We start from the raw sequence: 21,843 nt of genomic DNA on the forward strand, positions 1-21,843 counted from the left end.
AAGAAAAAACACGCCAATAGAAAACTGGGCAGAAATTATGAGAACTTATGAACAGGTTTCAGGAGGAATAAAATAAATTACGTTAAACTTAGAAAAAGTGGTCAACTTTAGTTGTAATAATGGAAATGAAAATTACTAGAAAATATTAATAATTCTATTAAATTGGCAAAGACTAGCAAAATAATCTAATATAGATACATTTGTATCATTTGTAAGCTAGAGTGAAATTTACAAGATTTTAGTGTGCAAATTTCTCAAGTTTTTGCAATTTGTAAATTTTTTATGTATTTTAAAAGCTTTAAACATAAGCATAATCTTAAATTCAGTTCCCGCTTTTTTGGAAATTTGTGCATGGATATAATTAAGGATGTTGTCAATATTTAGTTGGATGAAATTTTATTGCATGATTATCTGTAATAAAAAGTTGGTGCTTAATTATTCTTTTCATAAAATTATGATTAAAAGTAAAAATCTGTTAAAATCTGATATAGTCCATTAGTTGTATCTTTCAGTCATGAAAACGATGTTGTAGATCTATCTTTATTGAAAAAGAAAACATTTTTTATTATTGAAAAAAGAATGTTACAAAACAGTATGTATTTTGCTATTATATTTTTATAAAAATAATTGGAAAGATATTCAGACATGCAGCAGCTAGTGACTATTGGTGGTAGGATTATAGATTTGTCTTTTTAAATTTTGACTTTTTATTATCTAATTTATCTACAATAAACGTGTGATGCATTTCCAAATTAGAAAAAAAATAAGATATTTTAAATTTCCGAATCTTCTGAGTCTCTGGCAGCAGTCATCTGAGTACACGGGGAGGAAGAATGCAGGAGGGCGGTTTGCTTTATGGATAGGTAGGAAAAAGGAAAAGACAGAAAAAGGACAGTTTTAGGATTTATAATTATTAGTTACTGTTTGAGGAATGTCTAAAAACATGCAAAATATTTTAGTTTTTCTAGAACATTTGAGTACCTTGTGGAGTAAACTCTTGAGCGCTCTGCACCCGGCACCCAAGCCACCATGAGGCATTGTCTCCATTACAAGAGCTTCCCAGCTGGCCTTCCAGCTGGTCTCCCAGCTGGTCTCCCTGTTGTTTTTTTCAGACTCTTTTAAAGTGAAAAGCGAAGACTTTTTGTCTCACTCAGATCAATGCTGATATTCTCATAATAACTTCCAAGGCCTTAGATAACCTGGCCCCCTCTGATCTCACCTATATCATCACCAGCCACCCAGCTCACCCAGCTCCAGCCGCCACGCATCCTCTGTCTACAGTGCCTTTGTCCTTCTGGTGCCCGATGGCCCTTCCTCCAGGCGTATATTTGGCTCACTCAATCACTCTGTCCTGTGTCTGTTCAAATGTCACCACCTTATCTGTGGAACTTCTCACAGTCACCATATAAAACAGGGTACTTCATACATTCCTCTTGCCCTGCTCTACATAGCTCTTATTACCAGTGACAAACACACCAAATCTTCACTTCTCACTGCTTATTCCCTGTCTCCTGGCCACTAGCACTTAATCATCATGTGGTCTCAGATGTTTTGTTCACTGCTAACCCTCCAGCCCTTTGAGGGGCCGTAAGTGCTGGGACCATGATTGATAGATGCTCAATAAGTATCTATTAAGCAGATGAGTAGACTATCAGAAAGAGTTTGGCCATGTTTTTGTTGCACAAAAAAATATTGAGATCATAATCTGATCTGACTCTTAGTAGCCTATACTTAAGGTAGCAACAGTGGATCCTTCTGAAGTGATAAGGTCTGTCAATTTATGCAAAAAATAGTCAAGCTTCTCTTATGTCAGAGGCTGTGTTCTAAAATATCAGGGTAATATACTTCATTTATGAAGTTATGAAAATCTGTGTGTCTACCAACTTACAGGCATTGTGCTTGCTGGAGGCACAGAGATGTGTGACATTTAATACTACATATCTCCCCTCCAGAGGTAGTCAATAGAGGGATCCCTTTATCTTTTCCATGCAGTTCCCTCATTCCCTTTCTCCTTGCTATCAACCAGCTGTAGAACAGCATTGAAGACAGGGCACATGATTAATGCCGCCATGAAGACAGTTATGTGGACTAGCAAAGAGGTTAGAAATCTACAAGACAGAACCCAGTAATGCTCTTGGAATGCCAACTCTGTCTCCTTTTTCCAGAAGCATTGCCATGGTTCATTCTGAACTGAAAATGCAAAACAGCTACTGATCTTGAAAGTTAGCTGGTTAAGAGTTCAAACCATTTCCTTTCTCATCCTCATATTTCAGGAAGGTAAGAAGGGAATGAATTGGTATTTTGCAGGACAAGATATGAAAGTCTGGCAACCCCGTACCAGCAGGTCACAGATTTCCTTACATTCACTCTTTGGTGAAGTTCAGCCTTTGTTTCCTCATCATCCCACAGGTCATCAGGAAGGGAGTTGAAATCAGCCTGCCACTGAGATACAAAATCTTGCTTGTAATCTGGACGCCTTAGATATTCCTGGAAAGATGTCCTATAGGCAACAAGAGAATGAGAAGGATCTTACATGTCAAGCCTGTAAACTACAAAATTCTGACTTTGGGCACTTTGCTTACCTAATCTCATACAAGTAAGCAAGCACAGTCTTCTGATATTCTCTCAGATGTCTGAGCACTGTTTTGATGGTGTTTATATAAGAATTTTCTATTAGTTCCCAGTAAGGTAGTAAAAATGAAGGAATTTCCTGTAAACAGTAAAGTGCAGAAATTATTATTTCAAAATGAAAATCTTCCAAATAATTGAGTCAAAATAACAGCACCAAGCAAGAAGGTGAAGATACAACTGCACCCTCAGCACATTCCCCAGGAGACTTCTTGTTCCTTTCTATCTCCTTTCCCCAGCTAATTCCCATTCTAGATCATTCTTCATGTCTCAGTCCAGACATCATTTATTCCAGAAATCCTTCCTTACCCAACAAGTGTGTAAGGTCACCCTCTGATATCCTGGGGTTCTCCTTTGGCACCCTGTACTGCTCCCCACCTCACTGATGACACTAATGTAGCTGCTTATTTGTGGGTATTTGCTGCTGGAAAGTCAGTACCATAAAGCAGTCTTGTTCACCACTATACAATTTTTCCTGTAATTACCACAGTATCTGGCACCACTATACAATTTTTCCTGTAATTACCACAGTATCTGGGACATAGAATGTCCCCTCCCCAAATAGTTACTGAATGAATTAATTGAACCACAGATAACATATTTTACCTCTGTTGGAAAACTGCCTTGAATGGTGAGGGTGGTGATGAGTTACTTCTCTAATTTCACTTTAGAGATTTTAACCTTGATGTGTGCACCATGAAAATTAAAGTTAGAGGACAGAATGCAGGTTTGTATGGGTAGAGCTTGATGGAACAATGGTGAATATAGTGAATTATTCTACGTGTTCCTACCCTCCCCAAAGAGTTTATCTAATTGGGGAGATAAGACATATCCCTAGGAAAGATCAGTAATAACAGCAACACCATAATAATTCCATTTCATAATTGAGTCTCAGTTGCCTGGCACAGATGGTTCATGCTAAGCTCATCAAAGTAAGAGATCCCTGGGGAATGGAATAAAGGAGATGGGGACCTAGTCTTTTGAAAAGGACTCTTTGACTTTTAAAAAGTTTCAAAGGAAATATCATTCTGTGTGATTTACCCTTGGATTTATTTGTTTAATAGCCCAGTGCCTAGGTGGTGAGTGGGCCTTGCAGTTGTCAGAAAACAATGAATTGGGTGGACCTTCCCAGGCTCCCCTGGGACACCTCCCTGGCTTAGGCCAGCATGCTTGTTTAAAGCTCTCAGGTCAGATGGCTGTTTGTTACATTTTGGGTTTAGTGAGCTTCAAAAATGTTCTCCTCCTTCTAAACAGTCAGAAGCTAAACTTCACTAAAAAGTATTATACCAGGGAGCATACAGTAGATTTTATAATGCTTTGTTTAGGTTATGGTAAATTAATTTATTTTAATTAATAAAACTAAATGGTTTTAATTTCTTTTCATAGTACAGACTAAGAACATATTTATTCAAAGGTGTCAGAAGTCTAGGATTATGTGGCTTCACCATTGAGAGGACGTTTTCTAACTTCTCCCATTCTCCTTTCAAAATACATACTGTGGGACTTCACAGACCCAGATGAAAGAACATGTTTAATGTAAAACCATTACTGGTAATTTCCAATCTGTATATCATACACTACAGATTCAAACACATTTTTTAAATTACCTTTTTCTTAAACAATGACTTACAATGAACAAAATTTTACCTTAGCACAAATGTTAAACTATATTATGTTCTCCAAGATGGTACTTAACAGATAAAACTAATGTATTATTGGGTAACATGGTGAAATAACTTTTCTAGTAATCCCTTTTTTTCCTGGGGACCTAAACTTCCTTTCCTGGGGATCTTAGAGAATATTGCTCTCATTGCTACCATTTTGTATACTTTTCTCTTTTTGGTAACTATGGGGATAGTATGATGGTTATAATAAAAATAATATAGGAATATATAAAAAAGTATTATGATGTGGGTATTAGAACATGGATAGAAGGCTAGATATTTGCTGGATATGTGTTCTGGGAAAGTCATTCTTCCAGGAAACTCCATCTCTGCTTGTCTTCAGGGAGAAAATTGATCCTCATAGAACCCATTTTTTCTCCTAGTTTTAGCATTCAACAGCAGTTCACAGCATGACTCAGAAACTCAAGTCCGTAGAAGAAAGGATGAGATGTGATTCAATATATTGTCTCTAAAAAATAACATCTCAAAATTTTTGATGAACATGTATATATTATCAGACATGAAAGGCCTTCTGGATGTTGCAAATTATGTTACAAATCGTGCTATAGACAGGAGAAAGGATGGATTCTACCAGTTTGGCTCTAAATTGCCATACCTCAGGAATTGGTTCATCCACGTAGACCCATTCTTCTGATCCTGGCTTAGGAGGTGGTGGCACTACTGGAGTAGGTGATGTTTCTGCAGAGCTAGCAGGTGATTTCTTTACTGATACTTTTCCTCCTGGTGATTTTCCTTTTGGAGAACCTTAAATATGCATATCAAATTATTCCAACACAAGTGAATGAATGGGACAGGATTCTGGTGGATAAATAAATACACTATTGCCATAAACTTCAGACAATTCATTAGCTACTTCTTCAGGTCCTTTGGGCAGTTTTACCAAATCACAAGTTTAAGAAAAGCCATCATTTTCAATAGCCCCCAAATTAATCAACAATACTAATAATAATAAGTTGTTTCCTTTTTAAGCAATCAAACCCCTTTTGTCCAATTGACTACTAAAACAACTTGATATGTTATTTTCACCTCTTGTCTTTGCTTTCACAATGAACAGGTAATTCTAAATAAAGTTTAGATTTGCAGGGTGTCCAACCGCTGGCCTAGGGGCTGCATATAAATTATATGAGGACATTTTTGCTTATCACTGGTGGCAGATATCATGAAAATTGTGTGTGGACTTTTTTTTTTCTCTCATCAGCTTTCATTAGTGTTTGTGAATTTAACGTGTGGCCCCAGACAAAAAACTCTTCTTCCAATGTGCAGCTGAGAAGAAGAAAGGTTGGACACCCCTGCAAAAAAAGTGTATTTTATTTCCAATTGCAAAAACTGGAAAATTGAACTCTCTACCTGGAATAAGGAAAAGAAGGGGGTACTGTGGCTCATGAATATCCCCACAACCCTCTAGGAGATACAGTGTTTCTGAGGGGAAATTGTATTTCTTGCTACAGTCAGGAAATTAGGATGAAGGTGATTGCTGAGACCAGTTGAGTCAAAGCATAAGAGAAAGTGAGAAGGGAAGGGAAAGAAAGGGAAGGGGAGGTGTGGGAAGACAAACAAGAAGGGAGAAAAGTAGGAGGAAGTCTAATTTTCAATTCAGAATTCAGACAGACATACACCCCACTTTCCCTGACATCATCAAGAGGAGAATCTAGATTTGTTAAGTGACAGTTCCAACATTCCTTGAAAGGATCAAGGTTATTATAGTGTAGAAATTCACTCAGTTTCAAATTCCACTTGCCTGTTTTTTTTTTTTTTTGTAGAGGCAGAGTTCTACCCTATGCCCTGAGCAGAGTGCAATGGCATCGTAGCTCACTGCAACCTCAGACTTCGGGAAGGGAGGGGAGGGTGGGGGTTGACAGAGGGAGGGTAAAAGGCGGGACCATACCTATGGAGCACGTGACAAGGGTACAAGTCAAATCTGTCAAGTGTAGAACATAGATGTCTTGGCACAATAATCAAGTAAACGAGGTGAAAGCTATGTTGTTTGGTTTAGCTAACCACGTCAGACTGTATAAAATAAAAATCAGCACATTGTACTCCACATATGCATGAATGTATTCATGATCTATGTGTATTTGACTTAATAAAAATAAATAAATAAAATAAAATTCCACTTACCTTTAGATTAATTACTTAGACTTTTAAATACAGTTTACAAACACCTGTAGAACTGGGAGCACTTTCTTTCCCCAAAATATGTGTCATTAATGAGTATTATTTAATGACAATGCTGTTTAGAAAAGCAAATACATCTTTTACTTTTACATTAGTTAAAAGTAAGTAGACTATAAGTAGAGGAAAAATTATTAATTGTCTCAGGGGCAGTTTAGGTGTTTTAAAAGTCTCCATTATTTATAGATCTGAAGTTGTCTCTAAATTTCTACAAATTTAGAAACATTTAAGAGAATCTTGGGTAAGACAGTAACTGGAAATGTTCATAATTTGATAATCTTGGGTAAGACAGTAACTGGAAAATGTTCATAATTTGATATACTTTTCTATACAATTTCTCATCCTTTGACCTGAATATCTGGTGATGTCCAAGAGATAATTCTGTGGCCACCTTAAGATGAATTCCTCCAAACAAAATTCACAAGAACTTGGTAACTAAAAATTGAAGACTGTTATGAAGCCAGGCTTGGTGGCTCACACTTATAATCCTAGTACTCTAGGAGGCCCAGGTGGTGGATTGCTTGAGCTTAGGAGTTGTAGACCAGCCTGAGCAAGAGTGAGACCCCATCTCTACTAAAAATAGAAAAACTAGCTGGGCATTGTAGTGGGTACCTGTACTCCCAGCTACTTGGGAGGCAGAGGCAAGAGGATCACTTGAACCCAGGCATTTGAGAGTTTGAGGTTGACGTGAGCTACGACGATACCATGGCACTCCACCCAGGGCAACAGAGTGAGACTGTCTCAAAAAGACAAAAAAAACAAAAAACAAAAACAAACTATGATGAGTTTCTGTTTCTTCTTTTCTTAAATATCATGATTATTCAGTGAAAACTAAGAGATCCAGGGAATATTTTTAGACCACTGTGGTTTAATTCCATATAACTCTCATCTAATTTTTTAATGTGAAAAATTCAGAGGAGCAAAAGATTTAAATAAGTGGGGCAGTGCCTGTGGCTCAGTGAGTAGGGCACCAGTCCCATATATTGGAGGTGGCAGGTTCAAACCTGGCCCCTGGCCAAAAAAAAAACTGCAAAAAAAAAGATTTAAATAAGTAAGAATGTATCTGGGCCATAGTGATTGAAAATAGATTTTTTACTTTTAAACAAAACCTTTATTAGCATCTTAAATATAACAAAGGACATTCCTTTTTAAGTACCACCGGTACAACCACTGGGAGACCCCATTTTCTATAAAGTATTTGCTTTAGCTTGTAAAATAGAGTTATTGGGTCTCCATTATAGCCATTTTCCATAGACAAAAGGCTTGGGAAATAAAATATGACTGGCATATTGTAAAGGCAGATTTTGACTTTTGTTGTTGTTATAAGAGCCTGACATTATCACACAAAAGCCCCTGGAATTAGAACAGGTGCAAATAAAAATAAAGTAAAAAGAAAAATTTAATTTTAGGACACAGAATCTATTTAACCAATCTTATGAATAAAGAAATGATCAACCACAATGCAACAGTTTTGAACAAAAATAATAACAATAGGAGCTCAGTAAATGTCAGAATAATTAAAAGTCAAGAGCTGGAACCATAATTTATAAGTAAGAAAGTAAATAGTTAGTTCTAAAATAAGAGTAAACTACATCAATTGATGAGAAAACATTAAGAAAACCACAACACTTTCACACAAAATTGGGATTACTCAAGGAGGTGAGAGGATTGGGACATGAGGACTGTAGGACAAAGAAAAAAATACGAAAAGCCTGATTTTTTAAAAATAAAGACATTACTATTATTTTACCATTATTATTTTCAGTTGCAAAGTATCTCCTGTAGTGAGGCCCAAAATATCAGTTAACATTGATGTCTTTCTTATTGCCTTGGGGTTAGCCAAGTTCAGCAAAAAACATCTTTTTGTTAAAAGATAGTGGGGTTGGCCATCTCGGCTGCCAAGAGTGGCAAGCAAAGTTGAAACTTAGGATGTCTTGGATAGGAAATTGTTGGCTTATAAATGGAACTAGGAAGAGAAGTAGGGCAGTGTTAAGCAAGGAGCCAGAGTCTAGACCTACCATATATTCACTGGTTAATTAATGAGAAGCTTTTTTGGAAAGGCTTATGGAGGGAAAGTTTTCTCTCTGTAGTGTCCAAATTCATGTTGTTACTCTATGTTGAGAAGGAGATGTGAAATGTGAACAAATATAAAGTAATGAGATTGGTTATCTGGGATCACTTATAACACCTAATTTGGGTATAATTATAATTAGTGGTAAGTTGCAGGAACTCTGTGGGTCAACACTGCAGAGGATTCCTCTCTCTGTCCACTCTCGTTAGGAACTTAGTATGAGTGCACTAATAAGAGTTACTCTCAGTCAGACACTGCTCTATTTACTTTTTTGTATATTTACTTCTTCCTTTAATACCCACATGAACAGATGTTCCTTTCACTCTGTTTGGTGGATGAGGAAACTGAGGCATACTAAAGTAAGGTAACTTCCCTCAGGTAACCTTTATGGTAAATGGCACAGCTAGAATTTCAGTCTGGCAGACTGGCTCCAGGCTTCAGTCTTTTTATCATCATACTTTATTGCCTTTTAGTGCCTATTGAGGTAGTTCATATTGATAAATGTTAGATCAATATTTAGAGATCTGCAAGCTTTAGAGCAATTCTGTACTACTATTTACTTGGCCCAGAAATTGATTTTAAGATTGTTTCTCTTTATATTTCATGCCAATTTTCTTTTGGTAATTTTCTGATATATATATATATATATATTTTTTTTTTTTTTTTTTTTTGAGACGAAGTCTCAACTTTGTCACCCTCGGTAGAGTGCCATGGTGTCACAGCTCACAGCAACCTCCGGCTCTTGGGCTTAGCTGATTCTCTTGCCTCAGCCTCCCAAGTAGCTGGGACTACAGCTGCCTACCACAATACCCAGCTATTTTTTTTGTTGTTGTTGTTGCAGTTTGGCCAGGGTTGGGTTTGAACCCGCCACCCTTGGTATATGGGGCTGGCACCCTACTCACTGAGCCATAGGCGCCACCCACTTTCTGATAAATTTTTTAAAAACTAAAGGTAAGAAATAGAATCATTAAAAGACTCAAGAATGAAAATAGCACTATTAATTTTTTTAAACTATGATGATAGTATTGGGAAGCAACGTGGAATTTAGTGTTAGGAAATTAACATGGGGGATATAGAAGAGTAAAGAAACTCAACTTTCCATTCTCATGGGTTAACAATTGTTAACAAAATACTCGCTTATTTATTTTGATTTTCTGTTTCTTCACCTTTGAAGTAGTAAAATGATAATTTCAACTTCATGGGTGATCGTGAGAATGTAGGGAGATTATTATATGTGTAAATGATCTTATTTGGTGCCTGGCATATAATAGGTACTACATAAGAAGTAGTTTTTAAAAGTGATTATGGATTGTACTATGAAGAAGATTCTGGTTGAATTTTGCTACCTGAACCATAATCACAAATTAATCATCCACTTTGGGTGTCCATAAACCCTTGGATGAAACCCAATGCATATTGTATTTGCTATAAAACCTATTAAGACCTTGTACATCGTGCCACAGTCTGGTTGAAGGTCCCAAGTGGCAAAATCTATTGTAGAAATTTATCCTGGAAAAGCTTGTTAACCCAGGCTGTTCTGAGTTTAATGAATCATCACAGTAAGCATGAGTCCTTGAGCTGGACATGATAATTCCCTCATTTCAGGGCTTCGTATTTTTATATCTATTTTCAAGAGCATTATTATTTACAAGTGTTTTTAATGTAATCCAACTTAAATATTTTGGGGAAGAGGTATATTATAAATAAGACATAAGAAGTAGTTGAATGATTTTGATTTTCTATTCACTATAATAAGGCAATAAACCTTGGGCTCCAGTAGAGTGTCTTTCAAATTTTAATGCTCATCAGAATCCCTTAGAGAGTTTGTTCAAACACAAACTCCTGTCTTCTACAGGTGACTAACCAGTTCTCCCAGCACCATTTGTTAAATAGGGATTCTTTTTCCCAGTGCGTGCTTTTGTTAGGCTTATCAAAGTTCAAATAACCAAATGTGGCTCAGTTCATCTCTAGATTCTCTATTCTATTCCATAGATCTACATCTTTATTTTTGTGCCAGTACAGTACCATGCTGTTTTGATCACCGTAGATTTGTAGTACAACCCAAAGTCTGGTAACGTGATGCCTCCAGATTTGTTTTTAATTCTAAGAATCGCATTGGCTATTCAGGTTTTTTTCTGATTTCATATAAAATGAAGTACTATTTTATCAAGTTTTTTAAAGTAGGACATTGGTGATTTGATGGGGATTGCATTAAATGTGTAGATTGGTGCTGGGAGAACTGGTGAGCCACCTGTAGAAGACTGAAGCTGGACCCACACCTCTTACCACTAACAAAAGATTTAAATTTAAAACATAAAACTATAAAAATCCTAGGAGAGAGTGAGAGGAAATTGCTTTCCCAGGTATTGGCCTGGGAAAATACTTATGAGGAATACCTGGCTGGCAATTGCTGCAACACCAAAAATAATAACTAGGACTCGATCAAGCTAAACAGCTCTTGCACAGCTAAGGGCACTACAACCAAAGCAAACAGACAGCCTTCGGAATGGGAAAAGATTTTTGCATGTTATGATTCTGACAAAAATCTAATAACTATAATCTACAGAGAGTTCAAATTAATCAATACAAAAGAGCAAACAAGCCAATTTCTTTGTGGGCAAGAGACTTGAACAGAAACTTCTCTGAAAATGACAGATGAATGGCCAATAAAAAATGAAAAAATGCTCATTGTCATTAATCATCAGAGAAATGCAAATCAAAATCACTTTGAGATATCACCTAACTCCAGTAAGATTAGGCCACATCACAAAGTCTCTAAATTGGAGATGCTGGCATGGATGTGGAGAGAGAACACTTCTAGTGGAGAGAGGAGAACACATCTACAATGCTGGTGGGACTGCAAACCAATACAGCCTTTATGGAAACAAGTATGAAGAATCCTCAAAGAACTAAAAGTTGACATTCCATTGATTCCACAGTTCCATTACTAGGTATCTACCCAAAAGAACAAAAATCTTTACCACAAAGACCTTTGCACCAGAATTTTTATTGCAGCCCAATTCCTAATTGCCAAGTCATGGAAGCAAACCAGATTCCCATCAACATATGAATGGATTAACAAACTGTGGTATATGTATACCATGGAATACTATTCAGCCATAAAAAAGATGAAGACTTTGGGGTGGTGCTTGTGGCTCAAAGGAGTAGGGCACCAGACCCATATCCAGGAGGTGGCAGGTTCAAACCCAGCCCCAGCCAAAAACTAAAAAAAAAAAAAGATGGAGACTTTACATCTTTTATTTTACCTGGCTGATGTTAGAACACATTCTTCTTAGTAAAGTATCTCAAGAATGGGAAAAAAAGTATTCAATTGTACTCAATAGTACTATGAAATCAATATATAAATACACACTGATACAAATGGTAAAACATAAATATAGTCCAGCAAAAGACAGGGGTGAGGAGAGAGGTGGTGGGGAAGGGAGGAGGGAGAACATTTGGTAGGATCCCACCTAATGTGCACAATGCAAGGGTATTTTTAAATGTTTTACCAAAATAGTAAGTGAAATGATGACTATATTACTCAGTTTGGTTTATACATTCCACATTGTATATCAAATCATCACATTGTACCCCATAAATGTATACAGTTATGATTTTAATTAAAATTAATTAAAAAAAGCAAAGTCTCAAAGCTGCAGATGCTGGCATGGATGTGCAGAGAAGGGATTACTTTACACTGTTGGTGGGACTACAAACAACCTTTTTGGAAGAAAGTATGAAGAATCCTCAAAGAACTGAACTTAGACCTTCTGCATCTACCCAGAAGAAAAAAAAATCATTTTATCATAAGGGCATTTGCACTAGACTGTTTATCACAGCTCAATTTACAATCGACAAAATGTGGAAATGACCTAAATGCCTACAAACCCAGGAATGCATTGGTATGGTATATGCTATGGTATATGCATACCGTGGAATACTAATCAGCCATTAAAAAAGATGGAGACTTTACATGTTTTGCATTAACTTGGATGGAGTTGGAACATGTTCTTTTTAGTAAAGTATCACAAGAATGAAGAATCAAGAATCCAATTTACTCAATTCTAAAATGAAGCCAGTAGAAGATATAGTACAGACCCACATAAGAGAAAATCTTAAATCAATTCAAGGTGGGGGGTAGGGGAATAAGGGAGCAGGGAGGGAGGGGAGGAAGAAGGATGAGGGGTTACAGTGTATGGTATACCTTCTGGGGATGGAACACAACTAGAAGAGGGACTTTACCTAACAAATGCAAACAGTAACCTAATTCTTTGTACCCTCAATGAACCTGAAACAATAAAAATTTGAACACAAGTAGTGTTTGAACACAAAAGTATTTGTGTTTCTAACATGTTCCCAGGTTTTACGGATGCTGTGGTTCCAGAGACCACACTTCAAGAGCCACTAGTCTCAGATGCATCTAGTTACGTCAATTTCATTTATTTTTGTCTTTTTTCTCTGTTCTTCTACATCCTTCAAATTAAACATCATTAATGTTTATAACTTTGGCCCTAAATTTATTATAAGTGACCTGGTGGTACCTGTAATAATTAAAAAGGGTTATGTCAAGCCAGAAGTCAAGCGCTGGAACAATACAAATATTAATACGCGGAGTAGGCCTTTGAGATGGTTGATGACATTATTCCAAGTGTTTCTTTCACAGAACTCTGGTCCAACTGCTACTTTTCCAAGGGAGAGTAATTCTTCAGTCAAAATATGCTGGGAACTTATATATTAAATCTACCAGTCACTTAGGGATTCACATTATCATACAAAAAATGCTATAATTGAAAACATTTTAACATGATGTAACTTGGCACTTTCTAAATGTAGAACTTAGTTGATTATGGAAAACTTTCATGATTTAGCTCTTAATTAACATCTCCTGGGTAAGGTTATATGTTTGAAAAGCCATTGTTTTATGAAGAACTATAATGTAACAGTAGCAAATAGGCCGAAGAGGATAAGAAATAGTTTAGGAACACCAGAAGTACAATTGTAAATGGCATCTCAGTGTCAAGATTTTGGAGGAAGAAGGATAGAAATTGATCTACTATGCAGAGCATAATATGAATGAGTCAAAGACAACAGCAGGAAAAAATACTTTTGAAAGGAGAAAATGGGTGGTGCCTGTGGCTCAGTGAATAGGGCACCACACCCACATATCGAGGGTGGTGGGTTCGAACCTGGTCCCAGGCAAACTGCAATAAAAAAAATAGCTGGGCATTGTGGTGGGCACCTGTAGTCCCAGCTGCTCCGTAGGCTGAGGCAAGAGAATCGCCTAAGCACAGGAGCTGGAGGTTGCTGTGAGCTGTGACGCCACAGCACTCTACTGAGGGTGATAAAGTGAGACTCTGTCTTCAAAGAAAGAAAAAAAAAGGATAAAACAGATGGTTTCTCAACTCAAGAGATGCTTTGAATATAATTGTAATCAAATGACCTGTGAGATAAACATATAATTCAGCGATTTTCAACTGGTGTGCCATGTGAGGATCTTAGGGATGCTATGAACATTTTTAAAGATCATTAATGAAATTATTTTTGAAACAAGTTCAAAGCAGAGTAAGTTTATTCTTTTTTAAGTCTTTTTTTTATCAACATAATTTAAATTATGCTGTGGAAGTTTAACTATAGGTTCAAGTGTGCCAGGAGATAAAAAAAAAAAATTAAAAAACGTTGATGTAATAAATAGTGTTCACCCTCAATGGTATTAATTTCGAATATTAAGAAATCAAATCAAATAACATCTTCCCCATGAAGGAAATGTGGCCGTAAATGCCCAAACAACACCATTTCTATGTAACAGGAAGACTCTTAAATCTTGTTTGAGAGTTCCTTTATTTCAAATATTATTTAAAACAGTAGAATAGCAAAATAAATGCAAAACCCCATTGAAAGTCTTTTGAATTAGTTAATTTAAGCTAACTACATGGCATATCTGTCTATGTGTCTGTCATGTATCTATCTATCCCTGTTGAACTTGTGGATTTGCTTATGGGTTAGTGTTGAACTTGAAGATTTGCTTATGGGTTAGTGTTGAACTTGTGGATTTGCTTATGGTTTATTTGAAGACTGCATGGTTTCAATTAAGGATGCTCTTATAGCATGTGCTATATTATGTCTACTTTGATGATTTGGTATCTAATGTGCAAAAGTGTATTTAATATCCATTTTTGATCATTCTGTGAGAATTCTTCATTTGCTTGTTTTGATAATGATGAGAAAGTGAAGGGTGAGCAGTACAAGATGTGAAAATTATTCCATCAGTAAACAAGTGAGAACTGAGCATAAATTATAATCCTTAAAATTTTAGCTACGTTTTAGTCTTGGTTTTAACTCAACAACTATCTCTAGTTCTATAAATCCATTATGTCATATAATCATAGAAGGGTGAGATTTTCTTTGAAAATCATGACCACATGTATTTAATTGCAAAATTGACATCTTTTTAGCACATAATTTTGTGAACATTGCACACTCTTGGACTACAATTGCATTGGCCCTTTTTAATGAATAGTTAAACATAGGCATGTGCACTTCAATGACACTATCATTTGAATGTACCTTGGAAGATGTCAACCATATATACTCAAAACTATATTTTAATCTTTAGTTAATTGGTTGCTATATCAGCTTCAACATAAATTCAACCAATACATGTATGCCTTTTAAAGCCTGGGATTTTCTTCTATGAACTTAAAAAAAAAACAACTTTTTTTTATTTAATTTTTTAAATTAAATCATAAGCACGTAGATCATGTATACATTAATCCTTTTATGTTGTACAATATGCTGATTTCATATACAATTTGGAATGCTTACATCACACTAGTTAATATATCCCTCACCTCATGCATATTACAAGGGTACATGTAGGATCTATTAAGTATAGAGTCTAAAAAACTTTTAAAAATGTGTCCTCCTGGGTGGTGCCTGTGGCTCAAAGGAGTAGGGCACCGGCCCTATATATCGGAGGCGGTGGGTTAAACCTGGCCTTGGCCAAAAACTGCAAAAAAAAAAAAAAAAAAAGTGTCTTCTTTACTGTACAGAAATAGTTAAAGCAAAAATAGAAAAAAAATAAAATAAAATTAGGACCAGGAAAAATACAATTTAAAACAGAAGGTCAAAACCAGAAGAGGAACTGGAAGGCAGATCCTTTTGCAGATGCTAAGCCTGAGCCTAGTTTGGTTCTAAAATTCCAGACAGCCAACGCAAAAAGGGAAATGCTGTCATTTAGAGGTATGCATTATCTAATTACTCAGAGGGAGAAATGGTTTCCTGCCCATCAATGCTGAATGAAGTTTCTCACCTAGGATTTCATATGAGGACCATTAGAGGATGCAGTGGGCATAATATTTCTTCAGAAAATATTATTGGTATAATAAAAGTTTTCCCTCTACTGCTATGTTATGTTCTGGAGAACTTTTATTATTTTATCAGTAAAAGAAATTCAATATGGGGTCCGGAAAAACATGGTTCAGTAGATAGCATATACTTTTCTGATAGCATAGCTTAACCCTGTAGGATAACATCTGTAATATCTATAATGAATGGATATTCTGTGTATTAGATATTCCCTAAATCTGGCATCCTCAAACTTTTTTTTTTCTTTTTTCTTTTATTTATTTATTTATTTATTTTATTGTTGGGGATTCATTGAGGGTACAATAAGCCAGGTTACACTGATTGCAATTGTTAGGTAAAGTCCCTCTTGCAATCATGTCTTGCCCCCATACCTCCAACGGTCTGAGGGACAGTGAATTGGCCCCCTGTGACCATGGTTTGAGGTCACATCCTCAAACTTTTTAAACAGGGGGCCAATTCACTGTCCCTCAGACCGTTGGAGGGCCAGACTATAGTTAAAAAAAAAAAAAAAGCTATGAACAAATTCCTATGCACACTGCACATATCTTATTTTGAAGTAAAAAACAAAACAGGAACAAATACAATTCACACTGCTTCATGTGGCCTGTGGGCCGCAGTTTGAGGACGCCTGCCCTAAATCATACCCACAAGCATTATTTTTCTTAGTAGGGCCTTTGCTAAGAACCAAGATACAGGAAGCTTTAAGCTATACTCTTTAGAAAGGGCTTATAATTTACAAATGCCTAACAGATGTAGTCAATGTATACTACTATTACACAAATCAAGTTATTTTCACTGAGGCAGTTAAAAATGCAGAATTATATGTAATCATATCTATCTTTATCTATTGTACCTTTTCTTTTCAGTGAAGTTTCACCTTTCTTCCCCTTTCCTTCCTGAAGAGATTCTTTCTTAGCATGGGCCATATCTAAACAAAATTCAACACATAAATATCATTGATTTTTCACTTAAATTGCCTTCACTATATGATTTTTAAGCAATCAACTGTTATTTCTCATGGATAAATAGTTACATTTGTGAACTGCATAAAATGGCTCAGATCTTTACTGGGAGTTAAAATTAATCTGAAGACAAACTATGGATTAAAAATTCTTGAATAATAGCACTGTTCTGTGACAATGAGAGTTTTAGTTCAATGTTTTACTATTAATATTTGGTAATGGCTTTCATCATAAATTCTTTAATGGAACTAGTTATGGAGTTTTACAAGTTAATCTAAGACCATTCAAAGCATATGGCTCTATTTGGATTTATTTCACCCAAATGGTCATTATATAATAAGACAATTGGATCTGTAATAAAATGATACCAGAACAGTTTGAAGAAGAGTTAAATGACCAAATTGTTTTCATATGGTTTATCCTTGGACTTTCCTTGAGTATATACTTGGTCGCCTTGTTGACATCTATATTTGCATTTTACACTCACTGTAATTTGTAATGCTAAGGATGGTTTGAGTATATTTATCCTGGATTCTCTGGAATGTAGCTTATGACCTTGAGGTCAATAAAATGACCCAAATAATAAACTGGTTCCTTGGAAAAATTCCCTACATCCTACACTAGTCACCAAATGCAATAAATTTCCTTTCTTAGTTCTGGGCTAAACCCCCTTCCCCCACTGGAAGGATGGACAAGTATTGAAATTTAGATGTCTATGATGGAAAGAAACTCCATCTGACCTATGTTTTTGTATTTGATAGTCATAAGAATGTGTATATGCCCAGCACCATGTCACTTACATTTCAATGGCTCAGATTTAACAACCAAGATTTCATAGAATTAAGACAAGTCAATGACATAGAGAAGGATTACCCTTGAAACTTTGTAGGCTTTCTAAAAGAACTTGTAAATATCCAAACGGTTGACCATCAATCTCAGAAGGAAGGAAGGAAGGAGGGAGGGAGGGAGGGAGGGAGGAAGGAAGGAAGGACGGAAGGAAGGAAGGCCGCTGCTGAAATGTTTGATTGAGTTTTTTTCTTTTTTTTTTAAGAAATAATCCTAATAATTAAAAAGTCTTGATTTAAAAAAAAGTATTGATAAACCCCTACTTTCTTTAATAAAAATATATTGGTTAACCAAATATTTAAGTATCTCTAAACTATTTAGTGTAAGGTGATGGAGAAAAGAAAGTAAAAAACACTGAACTTATAAAATATTGTGGGCAAGTCTCATTTCTGCCAGGAGTAGCATGCAATCTGCCTATTTTTTTTATTAGCTCCAAAATATATTCTGAAGTCTCAAAATATTTTTTTTTGAGACAGAGTGTCACTCTGTTGCCTAGGCTAGAGTGTCTTTTCATCATCCCAGCTCACACCAAACTCAAACTTCTGGGTTTAAGCAATCACCCTGCCTTAGCCTCCTGAGTAGGTGGGAATACAGGTGCTCACTGCAATGCTTGGCTAATTTTTTTTTTTCGGTAGAGATGGAATCTCCCTCTTGCTCAGGCTTGGCCTGGAATTTCTGAGCTCAAGGGGTCCTCCCACCTTGACTTCCCAGAGTGCTAGGATTATAGGCATGAGCCACCACACCCAGCTCAAAAAATATTCTTAAATAGAAGCATGAGCAGTACTATTCTACTGTGTCACGCTGAGAACTTTTAGTTACGAATTAATTAGTGACATTTGGTAGTGGATTTGATAATAGACCTTTCAACAGAGTATACCTGTGAAGTTTTTCAAATTTAAACTAAGTACAGTTAAAACAAATATAAAATTCAGAACTACATGAAGTACAGAAGTACTTTTGGACAAAATGACTGCTAAGACTCAGCATACTGTGCCTTCTTTACCTTATTTCCAGCCTGATTTTTCTTTGTTTTGTTTTATAGTAAAGTATTCCTTTTTTCATCTCAACTTTTATAGAAGATTGTAATCGAATATTTGAGTTGGGCGTGTTCAGCAGCCTCAGGATTTTAGTTCTGAAATTGTTCTCTTTTGAAAAATATTGTAAACTTTTCATACAAAATTTTAAAAATGCAGTAAATGTCCTCCCATAAAATCACTTAACCAAGCTTCCTTGAGCTGCAGTAGCAATGCTGTGTAGTCTTCTTCCCCACCAATGCCCACCATGTTGAGATTTCTACTCAGAAAGCACTGTTGTTGGACAGCTATAAGTTGACCTTGGGAGATCAACCTTTGTGTAAATTTTTAAAGACTAGGCACTAGCCCTGCTTTTGGTGGGGAAAAAAAAAAAAAGAGACAGGTACAACAACTCTTTGAAGCAACAATAGCTTTATTATTTCTCCAATGCACAGTATTTAAAAATACAACTTTAAAATAGCAAAGAAATTTCAGAAACTTAAAGACTTTATGAACTGTCATTATCAGAGACACTAGAAATTGGTTTTAGGGAATGCTTTAAATATATACATGCTCCTGAATATGGGCTAGGTGAGGAGGAGGCGAAAGAGGTGGGTAGAATCACAAACATGAGTGAAGGGCCAATTGGATAATTCCAGTCTCACTTACCCACTGTGAAAACTATCTTCCCCATTCCTATAAATCATTTTAAAGATTTCCATTTTCCCTCTAGACTGCTGAACTGTTACTCTAATTTTTAATGAAGTAGTGGGAAACAAGTATAAAGTTAACTCATGGCTTTATGTTTTATTGTTTACATGATAGAAACGTTTTTGAGGATTTATGTATTTTGCCTTTAGTTAGATCTAATTTACTGGAGTAAAAATCATCTTTAATGTATCATAATATATGTTACTAAAGTCTTCAAATTTATTTCTTTCATATGAATTAATTAAATTTTTTTTTATAAAATTCAGACTTATTTCAAATCTTCATGAAGCAGAAAGACAATGGAATTTGGAAATACAATCGTGATATCATATTGAGGATTCCTAGGTAGACTTCCAACCAGCTATTTAGAAAGCTAAAACCAGAGACTAGAGTCATATTTGTTTCATATACACACACCAAATCGATATTGACATTCTATGAATACCACACATTATAACAATTGCATATTTTACTTTTGTCATTATATTCACTGTCTACTACTCAATGTGGACTCATGGTCCTTAGCGGTTAAGGATCTAGAAAAAATTTAAACTAAAAAATATTCTCTACCCAGGTTTTTAATCAATATATCTATAAATATATATTTATTGAGGTGTTGAGTTCCTGTTTCTATCTTTTTATAATCACATAGTCCTAAAAATTTATAGTTACATATCCATTCTAGCCTCTAATGAAGGCTTTTGATTTTGTTCTCTTCTTTAGGTCAATGGGCTATGCTATTTTTTATTTTATTAAGATGGTTTCAGTCTTTCCACAAATGTAACTCTACAGCAAAGAGACATCTGTCTTCTTGATCCGCCAAGTTACTTTTTGTTATTCCTTGTGTTTCCCCTTCTCATCTGTGGTCTTATTGTCATCAGTAGACCTGAGTGTGATGATTCCACATTCTCTCCTACACAGTAAAGAACCTGGGCTTTGTAACAACCACATTCTTAGCTACTAAGTGGGACTTTCCACTTTCATCTGAGTGCAGAGTTTTGTTTCATATGCCTGAAGTTGCCCAAAGTCTGAATCTACATAAACAGACTATAATTTACAATTCTTTACTAAGCAAAAATAAGAAACTGGCAAACAGAGTTATAAATTATACAGTCAATCACCTGATTGTGATTTTCCTTTTCCAGAAGGAGTTTTTGTAGACTCATGGTGAGGATGAGTTTCCTTCTCTTTTTCTGATTCAATAGGAATGGGAGGAGGAGGAGGAGGGGGAGGAGGAGGAGGCTCAGCCAGGGAAGCTGCTGCTTTTTTCTCAGCTTCCTTTTCTTCTAATTTCTTTTGAACTTCAAAAGAATGATAAGAATTGACTTTAATTAGGAACTCCTACTATTTCATTTTAACTAAGAGAAACCCAAGTTAATGTAAAATTACACCTGATGATATAACGCTAATTCATGTTTTAGGACTCGCCTTTATATCATGTAGTCCTTAAAGCTAAAATTTCAAGCCTTGCTTGCATGGTCAGAAATATGGTTTCTCTTGCCTCTTGATGATGGTGGTGGTGGTGGTGGTGGTCATGAGTGGTGGTAGTGATGGTGGTGGAGATGATAAAGAGGCTAGAGTGGGGATGGAGGTGGTGGTATTGGAGAGTATGATGATGATGTTGTTGGTGTGGGATTGGGTGGTAATTGTGGTGCTGGAGATGATGGTGACAGTAGTGACAGAAATTGTAGTGATGGTGGTAGAAGTATAGGTGGTGATGGTGGGAGTGGCAATGGTGGTAATGGTGGTGGTGGGAGTGGGGTGGTGATGGTGGTAGTGAAGATGGTGATGATAGTAATGGTAGTGATGATGGTGGTGGTGGTGGAGGAGATGATGATGGTGGTAATGGTAATGGTGGGAGTGATGATGGTGGAGGTGGTGGTGAGAGTAGGGGAGGTAAAGATGAGGGGGATGGTGGAGGTGTGTATGAGTACCTACAGAGCAGGTACCTATAAAGAGTTGAAGATTGGGTGCCAAATGTAAGAATAACAATCAAGAAATAGCTAATAAAGGCAAATAGGAAAACAATTATTTCAAAATTTCTGGTAGAAAAGTAAGGGAAAAAAACATAAAGAGCAATATAATAGAAGAGGTAAGAGTGGGGAGGATGTATACATGTATGTGTGCATATATAATTTTTTAAAGTGACTATTTTATATATAACCTGCTTTTTCCTACTTAGTGTATTATGGTCATTTTTTCACTTCAAATTATTATAGAAGTACCACATCTTTTTATTTCTTTTAATTTAATCAAAATGTTTAATACAAGGCACTGTAATGAAATATCAATCTTAAGGGATAGTTGAGTCTATAAATGTAGTTATTGATTAGAATGAAACATCTTCAGAAAAATATTAAAGTGATGTCTGATAGTTGGTAAAAACA

The 21,843-nt window shown here is 35.9% G+C and overlaps 1 protein-coding gene across 1 annotated transcript in view; it reads right to left on the minus strand.

The window, feature by feature from the left end:
- SPEF2 (sperm flagellar 2) overlaps positions 1-21,843 on the minus strand; it is a 171,192-nt gene that overhangs the window by 68,822 nt on the left and 80,527 nt on the right. Inside the window, exons 19-23 of the mRNA XM_053598873.1 lie at positions 20,578-20,757; positions 16,778-16,852; positions 4,909-5,057; positions 2,583-2,710; positions 2,362-2,500 (exon numbers count right to left, since the gene is read on the minus strand). Coding sequence (XP_053454848.1) covers positions 2,362-2,500; positions 2,583-2,710; positions 4,909-5,057; positions 16,778-16,852; positions 20,578-20,757 — 671 coding nt within the window. The remainder of the gene's footprint in view (positions 1-2,361; positions 2,501-2,582; positions 2,711-4,908; positions 5,058-16,777; positions 16,853-20,577; positions 20,758-21,843) is intronic.

The sequence above is a fragment of the Nycticebus coucang genome, chromosome 1, assembly GCF_027406575.1.
Source record: "Nycticebus coucang isolate mNycCou1 chromosome 1, mNycCou1.pri, whole genome shotgun sequence".
Lineage (NCBI taxonomy): Eukaryota > Metazoa > Chordata > Mammalia > Primates > Lorisidae > Nycticebus > Nycticebus coucang.